The 12,003-nt window shown below is 43.0% G+C and overlaps 1 protein-coding gene across 1 annotated transcript; it reads right to left on the reverse strand.

Annotated features, from left to right (window-relative positions):
* Positions 1-17: 17 nt before the first annotated feature.
* Positions 18-11,925, reverse strand: LOC109871545 (uncharacterized protein C9orf85 homolog). Its single transcript, XM_020462436.2, has 4 exons — positions 11,582-11,925; positions 11,262-11,368; positions 3,325-3,438; positions 18-424 (listed from the first exon to the last, which is right to left on the reverse strand). The coding sequence occupies exons 1-4, from the start codon at positions 11,681-11,683 to the stop codon at positions 214-216; spliced, it is 534 nt and encodes a 177-aa protein (XP_020318025.1). The 5' UTR covers positions 11,684-11,925; the 3' UTR covers positions 18-213.
* Positions 11,926-12,003: the final 78 nt, after the last annotated feature.

The following is a 12,003-nucleotide window of genomic DNA, read 5'->3' on the forward strand; positions in this document are numbered from 1 at the left end:
TGACAATTGAAATCCCATAGGACTTATTACAAAACAGTTCATTGAAAGCGGGCTTTGTTCATTTAATGTTCTAACCCCAAATACAAGTAGGCTATTGTATGAGAGTGGTGAAATCTACAGTGAAGAGGCTTCTATGCAAAAGTATGTATAATCAGAGGAAATGTATATTAATACAGTAGAGGTACAGTTATGGTGGTCTTGGTTTGGCTGTCTTTAGTCTTTGAAACTAACATGTGCCACATCGGCGATAGGGGCCTTGCCTCCTGCATTCTCAAGACCTGAGTCACTGGCAAAGTCCTCATAGTCACTGCTCAAGTTGCCAAAATCCTCATTGTCAAACTCATTTAAGTCTTTCTTCCTCAGAGTGCATCCTGTCTTCTTTTGACTGGTGTCTTCCTCCTCTTCCTGCTTCGGTTTGTCAACCCTATTAGGTGAAAGCAGAATGAAAAAAATCATGAAAAATTTAACCCTTTAGATTTTTACAGCCTGAAAGTAGTAGTCCAACAGCACACGTTGTTATATAGATACAAAGGCCTATTGAACTAACAGTGGATCGGGATTAATTGTAACACATTTGTTTTACTTCTTGGTCAGTTGAGTTCAAAATGTGATACTAACAACGAGATTTGTCTGCTACAAATTGATGTACAGTTGAAGTCGGAAGTTTACATACACCTTAGCCAAATTAATTTAAACTCAGTATTTCACAATTCCTCACATCTAATCCTATTAAAAATTCCCTGTCTTGGGTCAGTTAGGATCACAACTTTATTTTAAGAAATGTGAAATATCAGAATAATAGTAGAGAGAATGATTTTCAGCTTTTATTTCTTTCATCACATTCCCAGTGGGTCAGAAGTTTACATACACTCAATTAGTATTTGGTAGCATTGATTTTAAATGGTTTAACTTGGGTCAAACGTTTTGGGTAGACTTCCACAAGCTTCCCACAATAAGTTAGGTGAAATTTGGCCCATTCCTCCTGACAGAGCTGGTGTAACCGAGTCAGGTTTGTAGGCCTCCTTGCTCACACATGCATTTTCAGTTCTGTCCACACATTTTCTATGGGATTGAGGTCAGGGCTTTGTGATGGCCACTCCAATACCTTGACTTTGTTGTCCTTAAGCCATTTTGCTTCAACTTTAGAAGTATGCTTGGGGTCATTGTCCAGTTGGAAGACCCATTTGCAACCAAGCTTTAACTTCCTAACTGATGTCTTGAGATGATGTGGATATATTAAAGCAACATTTCCCTCCCTCATGAAGCCATGCATTTTGTGAAGTGCACCAGTCCCTCCTGCAGCAAAGCACCCCCACAACATGATGCTGCCACCACCGTGCTTCATGGATGCGATGGTGCTCTTTGGCTTGCAAGCCTCCCCCTTTTCCCTCCAAACATAACAATGGTCATTATGGCCAAACAATTAAATTTTTGTTTCATCAGACCAGAGGACATTTCCCCCAAAAAGTACAATCTTTGTCTCCATGTGCAGTTGCCAACAGTAGTCTGGCTTTTTCATGGCGGTTTTGGAACAGTGGCTTCTTCCTTGCTGAGCTGCCTTTCAGGTTATGTCGATTTAGGACTTGTTTTACCATGGATATAGATACTTTTGTACCAGTTTCCTCCAGCATCTTCACAAGGTCCTTTGCTGTTGTTCTGGGATTGATTAACACTTTTCGCACCAAAGTACGTTCATCTCTAGGAGACAGAACGCGTCTCCTTCCTGAGCAGTATGACGGCTGCGTGGTCCCATGGTGTTTACACTTGCGTACTATTGTTTATACAGATGAACATGGTACCTGAAATTGCTCCCAAGGACGAACCAGACTTGTCTACAATTTTTTTTCTGAGGTCTTGGCCGATTTCCTTTGATTTTCCCATGATGTCAAGCAAAGAGGCACTGAGTTTGAAGGTAGGCCTTGAAATACATCCACAGGTACACCTCCAATTGACTCAAATGATGTCAATTAGCCTATCAGAAGCTTCTAAAGCCAAGACATCATTTTCTGGAATTTTACAAGCTCTTTAAAAAGGCACAGTCAACTTAGTGTATGTAAACTTCTGACCCACTGGAATTGTGATACAGTGAATTACAAGTGAAATAATGTGTCTTTAAACAATTGTTGGAAAAATGACTTGTGTCATGCACAAAGTAGATGTCCTAACCGACTTGCAAAAACTATAGTTGGTTAACAAGAAATTTGTGGAGTGGTTGAAAAACGAGTTTAATGACTCCAACCTAAGTGTATGTAAACTTCGACTTCAACTGTAATCATCATTTTAAAGGAAACAGAATGCATAATTTTGTCTCAAACAAGGAGAGTTACAGTATGTTACAATTGACCCTCAGTTGTAACAGTGTTTGTGGTAAAATGAAACATTAAAAAATATCCTATAATTAACACGTGCATTTCAAGAATGAATGCATTTTTATTGAACATAAAACTATTTTGGGAAATACAATTTGCTGAGCGTGGCAGTGACTTGCCTCTTCACATGACTTTGTAACTAAAGTGAGCATGTGCACGGTGAATCACATGATTCTAGCTCGTTCCTGATTGGCGATATTGAAACTGACAGGCTATTTCCCCGGTTTTCCCTACGCACTCATATTATTAGGGATTACTACTAGGTTACATTTATTAACAGACCATTTCAAATGCTAAGATGTGTTTGGATCTGATAACATGGGTTATCAGTCTACTCCGTGACACCCAGAGAACATTAGCATTGTAGCTCTTATTGCTGGACTCTGAAACAACCCTAATTGCTTCATGTCAAGTGCAGTGAAAATAAGTTTAGTAATCGGAACAGAACTTTTTGCCTTCACCCCCATTTATTTATTTTCTATTTGTTAAGCACCTTGAAATGCATTTGTTGTAAGAAATGTGCTATAGACATGCAAATAAAATTTCATTTGATCCAGATTTAAAGCGCTAACATGAGTACTCAAACAAATTCATGAGTACTTGACCACGAAGGGTTTTCACCACTGAAGGCCATTTAAAAATGGCCAGAATTCTCAATCATTTCATAATAATCTGTGTTATCATGACTTATCTGACAAAGACTTCTGTATAGTCGAAACGCTGTAATTATGGTGTTGATAGCGGTCATTCAAAACAAATTACATGCTAAATGAGAACATATTCATTGTAAGCTAAATAATAACTAAAGGTAAATGTGTACTATTTGTTTTCACCCAGTAGACGGCAGTAGAAACATACATCCCTGTTCCCAAGCAACACCTCTGCCAGCTTAGCCCACTACTTGTGGGCTTTAGACTCACACATACACCATAGTGTAGGAAGTAGGAACACTCACGGAATTACGATGGTCTCTTTCTTCCCACACTTGGCACAAAGCTCCAGCTTCAGGGCACAGGGTTTACAAATGACGTGATAAGCATCCTTCACGGTCTTCTGAGAACATTTCACACTGAAACACATAGAAACACTCCCTGAATACCCATGTCCTCCTCTCACACCCCTTCACTAGCCAACATTCCACCCATACATATCCCCAAAAGCTTCCCTTGGTCTTCCTACTAAAACAATTAAATTGGACAGGCATGTTTGGTTTTGATTTGGAGTGGTAGCATCTAACAAGTGCATTTAATTCTTTCATGGGCACTGCAAACGACGACTTTCCAATCAGAACCGTCTACAGATATACCTTCCAACACGGGACGTGTACTGGTAAAACAAGTAGTCATTTGCTGAGTACTTAACTCCAACACTTGTGTCCTAAGACGGAATGTTACTGTTACAATAACAGTAAGTACAGTTATTAAGTACCACTGGTATCCTTGCAGTTAAGAGTGTTAGGCCAGTAACCGTAAAGTAACTGAGTAACGGTAAGGTAACTGGTTCGAATCCCCGAGCCGACTAGGTGTAAAATAACCCTAAACCTTGATCTAGGCACTTAACCCTAATTGCTCCTGTAAAACGGTTGGGGTAAGAGTGTCAGCTAAAACTAAAATATAAAACAATCAACTGTACGTCGAGCTTTGTAGGGCTAGATATGTATGGAACGCCGTTTGGGTCTTCGCGTGTCAAAAAAATACACACGTCAAATAACTGTTATTTGACGTGTCAAATAAGCTTTTTGACCAATCAGGACCTGAATATTTGTTGGTCATAACAATTCATCAATACGTATGCTACGATGCTGGTGAAGTTCTCTCGCGCACGTTCTTCCCCAAAAACATAGCAAAACGACACGCTGTTTCAGTAGCTTATAGTTAGCCAGCTAACCATATAGCTAGGTGTCATCTAAAGTAACCCTAATTTATAAGACAGTTCATATTTGATTTAATTTTAAAAATGTTACCTTTATTTAACTAGGCAAGTCAGTTAAGAACAAATTCTTATTTTCAATGACAGCCTAGGAACAGTGGGTTAACTGCCTGTTCAGGGGCAGAACGACAGATTGTACCTTGTCAGCTCGGGGGTTTGAACTTGCAACCTTCCGGTTACTAGTCCAAGGCTCTAACCACTAGGCTACCCTGCCTAGTGGTTAGACCCATCTATGTGAAGCTAGCCACAATAGTAGACTTTGCAGTTAGCCTTTAAAATAAAAGTATGTCATTGCCAGTGATGCAAATGAATATAAACATAATTATGCCATAATTGAATAGATCATAATAAAGGTTGGAATGTTATATAAAAATCAACCAAATACTATTTGTTCATTTGACAAAAAAATCTGTTGAAATCACACTGGATGTATTAGACTTTGGAATTGTAATGGGGGCATACTTATTTCACTGTACAGCCTTACCTACAGATTGTGGATCTGATAACATGGGTTATCAGTCTACTCCGTGACACCCAGAGAACATTAGCATTGTAGCTCTTATTGCTGGACTCTGAAACAACTTCACCGAGTCACATTTGTCAACCTACTAGGTGTATTGAACATTCGTTTTCAACTCTCCAGAGACAGACAGCAGGAGCGGGAAGAGATGCTATGAATGATCGGCTATGAAAAGCCATCTGACATTTACTCCTGAGGTGCTGACCTGTTCTACCCTCTATAACACTGATTATTATTATTTGACCCTGCTGGTCATCTATGAACATCTTGGTCATGATCTGTTATAATCTCTACCCGACAGTCAGGAAAGGACTGGCCACCCCTCAGCCTGGTTCCTCTCTAGGTTTATTCCTAGGTTCCAGCCTTTCTAGTAGGGAGCTTTTCCTAGCCACCGTGCTTCTACACCTGCATTGCTTGTTGTTTGGGGTTTTAGGCTGGGTTCCTGTACAGCACTGTGTGACATTGGCTGATGTCAGAATGGCTTTATAAATAAATTTGATTGAGCCCCGATGAAAAACAATACTGCATGTTTGAGTCTGATAACTGAGGACGTTGGGAAAAAATATCTTGGGTATTGAGTAGACTGATACCCAATCCTTAGGTAAAGCTGTACAGTGCAATATGAATGTCAATACACACAATAAACTGACTGGGGAGGTGATTTCACACAGTCACAGTCCCACGATAAGTGCTACAACAGTAAAATTTGGATAAACTCTTCACAGTTGTGTTCTGTGGGTGTCACCAAGTAGACTGATACCCCATTTCATTGCTTCACATTCCAACCTGGTTTTACATGATCTAGTCTAAATATGGCATGACTCCACCAATTGTAAAATTCTGCATCACTTTCAAAGAGGTGCTTTTATTCAGAAGGCAAACTGCAAATTCCACTATTGTGCCTACTCCTTATTGTGGCTAGCTTCACAACATATAACCCAGTCCGGTCAGCCTCACTAGCCAGATGAAGCTAGCTGGCTGCTTATAATGTTAACCATGTTGCCCAAAGCTAAGTAGTTGGCTAGTTATTTATTTTTATGAACCGAAGTTCAATTTCAATTGGCGAACAACAAATGGCTACCTATCTAATACTTACAAGGATTCCTAAATCATTGCTAAGAATATTGAAATGACTGCAGTTTCTACTGGTCATTGTTTTCAGGCTGGTTGTATTGGTGCTAGCTAGGTACCAAGCTAAAGCTAGCTAGCTACCCCAGAAGTAGCGGTGGAACAAATAATGCCTTATTACCACCACGGTATTGTAAACATTGTTCGTGGACCAAGGTAAAGACAGATTCAGGATGGATATTCACCTGTAGTTTCCTTATGTCCACCAACAGCAGTTAGGGACTGTCAACATAGTGACAAATCACATTATTCAAATTGCAATAGCTCTAACCATTACTCCTAAAACTTTCAAACTGGTTCTAGCTAACCCGATCGCATAGACACACATTGCACACACTTTTTTTGTTGATTTACATCTCACACTAATTGAAATAATTTATTTAATTTTTCAAATGACAATAGCTCCTTGGTCATGTGACCTACTGACGTCAAACAAGGTTCAGAATGTACACTCAGTGGGCCTACACATTTCACACCCTTTAGTTTGTCCATTTTCATCTCATGCAATTTCACATGAATTTAATGATATTAGAAATATTGAAAAACAATAGCTCCTTGGTCATGTAACCTACTAACTTCAAACAAGGTTCAGAATGTCCACTGACTACACTTCTGTATTACAAACCCTTTGTAGTTTGTCCATTTATCTCACGTTTTTACATTAATTTCTCACACGTTTTAATTTCAACAGCTCCTTGGTCATGTGACTTACTGACCTCAAACTACTTTCAGAATGTCCACGGACTGGCGGGTTGAGGCATCTAGTGAGGTAACATGACCAATCCAGGAGAAGCTGACGGGAACTCCGGGTAGAGTTATTTTCTTTGTGAAGGGCAGGGCGCCCTGGAATGGTTTTGCCCCAAGAGAGGGGTCCATGCCCTGGAAAGCGTTGTGGTGTCCTGTGAGCTCTCGGTCCTGGAATATGGGGCTTTTGGTCAAGCATGAAAATGTGAGGGCGGTTCCACCAGACAATGATTTGCTGTAGGGCTCTTGTAAACTAATCCTTACCTTGACAGGAAGCCAGAGAATGATGGCGCGAACGCATCCCTGGCTTTGGCTGGGAGGGTGGAGTTAAGTCCTGGGAGACTGAAAGTGTACTACTGACATCAGTCAGATCACAGAGTAGCTGTGGTGAAACATTTAAACACACGTCCCCTGTATACCTAGCTAACTCTAAACCGCAAAGGTTTGAATCCAACGTTGGTTTCGGCTGGTCCCGCTAACAGTGGAGCACTAAATAGAGATGGAATGTGCTTAGCAGTTATGAACACTGCCAGGTCCCAGGTCCGCCTGGGTGTGGGACTCTACACATTCTATGTGGGAGCTCTCCTCCCACACTCCTTGGAACATGTAGTGGAGATGGCATGTGCCTTACCATTAGCTGACACTACCAGGCCTCAGGCTTGCCTGAGTGCGGGACACCACACATTGTAGGTGGGGAGGTCTCCTCTACGCTCACTAGACTCGAGGTGGAGACTAAACACATTGGCCCCGCAGTGATAGGGCATTGCATAGATCTGGCTCATGCCCTACGAAGTGGGGAGAGGTATCTCCAGCTTGAGGGAGCCCTACGCCTGATGTGGGTAGTACCATCCACACCCAGCGATTGTTTTTGTGAACCCAAAAAATGGATGGAAGAAGCCTAGGTTCCTACTGGGCATGGATCACTGAATGTCAACTTGATTACATTCAAAAGGAGCGTACTCACCTGTCGCGGTCGGACTCAAATCACCCATGAGGTGACTGTGACCCCCTCATGTGAAGTGAGGAATATTGATAAAGTGCTGGTAAAGGTGGTTCCTATGGCTGTGTCCCAGGCGGCTGACTGGGAAAGTAAATGATTGAAAGGGGATGATTATTTTCTGTTGCTTCTTCCGACAGACGGTTGATGGTGCCGCTAGATACTGCGACGGGTATTTGGTTTTCAATCCTATAAGTATTGCACTGGCACTTGATGTCGATTGGGAGTATAAAAAAAGAAGAAGTTAAAGTCCCCTGAAGGTTTGTAGCGGCAACTGATGTCCAGTTTGTAAGACAGAAAAGCCTCTGATACCGCCGGACGTGATTCGACTGGATGTCAATTTGATGCTGACTGTTGCATGCTACCCTTCGCGGTCACACTCACACCACCTTCGGAGTGTAAACAGAAAGACATAATTAAGAGTCTTGAGGTAGCCAAATGCCTTGTCATCTAATTAGTGACGCGCATGAATGGATGAACGAGATTCCACTGTCCCTACCTATTATCTAGCGAAACCACAGCCAAGGGAACAGGCGTGACGGAATCAGCGTGGAAAGAAGACCCTGTTGAGCTTGACTCTAGTCTGGCACTGTGAAGAGACATGAGATGTAGAATAAGTGGGAGGCCTCGGCCAGCGGTGAAATACCACTACTCTAATCATTTTTTCACTTACTTGAGGCAAGCCCTGAGCGAGCGCTCGCTTCTCCCCACTCCGGGGATAGTCACAGGTGGGGAGTTTGACTGGGGCGGTACAACTGTCAAACAGTAACAGGTGTCCTAAGGCGAGCTCAGGGAAGACAGAAACTTACCATGGAGCAGAAGGGCAAAAGCTCGCACGATCTTGATTTTCAGTATGAATACAGACCGTGAAAGCGGGGCCTCACAATCCTTCTGACTTTTTGGGGTTTGAGCAGGAGGCGTCAGAAAAGTTCCCACAGAGATAACTGGCTTGTGGCGGCCAAGCGTTCATAGCGGCATCCCTTTTTGCGCCTTTGATGTCGGCTCTTCCTACTACTGTGAAGCGGTATTCACCAAGCGTTGGATTGCTCACCCACTAATAGGGAACGTGAGCTGGGTTTAGACCATTGTGGGACAGGTTAGTTTTACCATACTGATGTGTTGCTGCATTAGCAATCCTGCTCAGTACGAGAGGAACCGCAGGTTCCGACATTTGGTGTATGTGCTTGGCTGAGGAGCCAATGGTGCGAAGCTACTATCTGTGGGATTATAACTGAACGCCTCTAAATCAGAATCCCCCCTAAACGTAACAATACCGTAGAGCCGCAGATCTTCGGTTGGCCGGGGACAGCCTGTCTCTTTTGGCAGGTGAGTAGAGCCGCCCGTGACGGGTTGGGGTGTGGCCGGATGAGTTGCCGCCCCTCTCCTGATGCGCACTGCATGTTTGTGGGGAACCTGGTGCTAAATCACTCGTAGACGACACGATTCTGGGTCAGGGTTTCGTACGTAGCAGAGCAGCTCACTCACTGCGATCTATTGAAAGTCAGCCCTTGATCCAAGCTTTTGTCGGGGATGGAAGGCCTTTTCCTCCACCTTTACTTACGGGTTACCAGGTTCATGCAGAAGGTCCAGGGGCCAGACAGAGTGTGAGAGCTCAGGTGGGTAGAAGGTGTAAGACATTGGGCTCTGGATAGATAGGGGGCTAGGTGGTGGTCGCCCATCCACCCGGGCCCGTCCTCTGGTGGGAATGTGACTCAGGTTGGGACTCGCTGTGGAAGTCAAAGTGTCACCAGGTGCACGAGGAGGCCTCCCAAGGCGGGGGGCACTCACGAGTCCTGGTGACACTTTGACTTGGACTACCTCGGACCTCAGACTCGGGGGGCTGTGGAGGTTGGAGTGGGGACTTAAGTCTCTGAGCGGGAATAAGCGGGCGGATTACCAGGAGCATGTGGTTCCTGACAGCGGGACTATAGATGTCTTAGTAATTCCAGGGAGAAAGCTATACTCAGGCTGACCACACCACTCGCGCCGCGTGTGCATTGCCAAGGGCTAAAATAAAAGTATATTTCTGACACCGATCACGCTTCAAGTACTGCCTTTCCCCTTCTCCTCATTGGTTTATAGAAGCAGGTACCCACATGCCATCTCCTCATTGGTTATACCCACGTGGGTGATTGAAAGACAACTGTGTTGCCGGTCGGTGTAGTAATACTATGAAAGTTTAGATGCCAATCACCATATAAGTTCAAAGATGAAAAAGCCTGGAAGGAGAGATGACTAGAAACGATTCGGTTGACCGTTTATGTGTGGATTCATTGTCAGAATAGAGGACCTTGTGCATTTCAGGTAAAATAACAACAATGTTTATATCCCAGGACAAATTAGCTAGCAACAGCAAGCTAGCTACATAGGACATATTAGCTAGCAAGTGCAAGCTAACTAAATTGCCATAAATGTTTAATGCTTTTTGACCTGTCCCCAAATTAATGTAATTGGTTCCGAGTTCATTTTGATATTTTTACCTGCGTGTCGTGATCGCGTTTGGTGTAGGGGGACAAAATAAATGTATGCACGATGGCGCACGGTTTGGGGTCCGTGTAAGGCCAAGGGAGAGGGGTGTTGACCGGGTAGGGAGAGCAGGTGTGGAGGTCTATAGTTCCAGGGAGTAAGCAAAACACTCAGGCTCAGGGAAAGGGCAGGAAGTGTAGGCCTAGAGGCCAGGAGTCACCAGGTCAATGGGGCCCTGCCTGGAAGTCAGGAAGGCCTCAGGGAGAAAGGCCCAAGTGAATAGGGGTGTAAGTGACACTGTCCTTCAGGGGAACAGAGCAGGCAATTCATGTAAAATTGTGTGAGATGAAAATGGACAAACAAAAGGGTGTGCAATATAGAAGGGTAGTCAGTGGATATTCTGAATATTGGTTGAGTCCAGTAGGTCACATGACCAAGGAGCTGTTGAAATGACAAAGTTTGAAAAATTAATGTAAAAACATGCAAGGTGACAATGGACAAACTAAAGGGTGTGCAATGTGTAGGCCCACTGAGTGTAGATTCTGAACCTTGTCAGAAGTCAGTAGGTCACAAGTCGCCCAAGGAGCTATTGAAATTAAAATGTGAAAGTTCTCACTTTGTTTACACTCCATAACCAATTCAACTGGGAATACAAAATGCTGCTCACATTTCCACATGTTTAACAGATTTGGAAAGGAAATTAATGTCCAAATCGTGAAAATAAGACCTGTGCGATGTTGTGCACAATTTTTCCAACTGTCATACTTATTTGGAGTCTGGCTCAAGTGTGAATATCCAACCTGAAAACAACCAGCGTGTGCTTGTTTGTACAGCGTTGGCAGTGCTACTGATAGTTGTTGTGGCGCTTGGCTTGCACATGCAAATTCAGCACACACAACATTCTATAATAGAATTGTGTTATGAGTTATATTTTTTGACACGCAAAGACCCAAACGGCGTACCATAGATACGTGGTGTAAATGCATGCACCTTGGTACATCCTACCTCGATTTGGCTCTATTGGATCAAAACGTTCTCAAACGATACTGAGTGCATATATATTTTGTGTGTGTGTGTGTGTGTGTGTGTGTGTGTGTAACGTACTAACCATGTTCGGGGTTGGGTGAGGGATTTGTATTTGCTGTACTTGACTTTCCACTCAATAACTTCCTTGCAGCGTTGGCACAACCCGTCGTGGACCTTTGAGTTTGCTATCTGCAACAATATCAGCACCAGATTTACACAGGGAAAAGTAAAACAGACCTAAAATCAGCCCAGCATTATCAATACGGATGGTAGACATAGTTGACAGACAGAATGAAACCAAATGGTTTGCTAGCTAGCCAACTGTTTTGCTAACATACTGCCATCATGTCTTGTACTAATGACGGCGCTATTTAACGTTAGCCAGTCAGTCATAGACCGTACCTTTACTTGAACACTTGCTCCATATTTGTCGTTCTTGTAAGCAGTCGTGTTTTGGTGCTTCTGTCCTCGCGAGCGAGAAGCGTTGCCTTTTTGAGAACTCATTTTGCTAAAATCAGAACTCAGATCCCACAACACATGGCACGACAAAATAACCCGGAAGAATATGCCTCGTCATGAGTGACGTCGAATAAAGAGTTACAATTTAACTTTGCAAAATCTCAATATCAACGTTTGATAGCATAAACATCCACATGTGAATATAGTATTGTTTTAATTGAAATATCGTATTGACACTTTCTCTTTTAGATAACGTATTTCCCTTATCCCAGTCCGCAAAAAAATAAATAATTACGTCATTCTACACCGAGGTAACCGAGGTAACGCCTTGAGCAATCTGAGAAATCTGATTGGCCTTTGTTAGA

Source organism: Oncorhynchus kisutch, linkage group LG3, assembly GCF_002021735.2.
Source record: "Oncorhynchus kisutch isolate 150728-3 linkage group LG3, Okis_V2, whole genome shotgun sequence".
Taxonomy (NCBI): domain Eukaryota; kingdom Metazoa; phylum Chordata; class Actinopteri; order Salmoniformes; family Salmonidae; genus Oncorhynchus; species Oncorhynchus kisutch.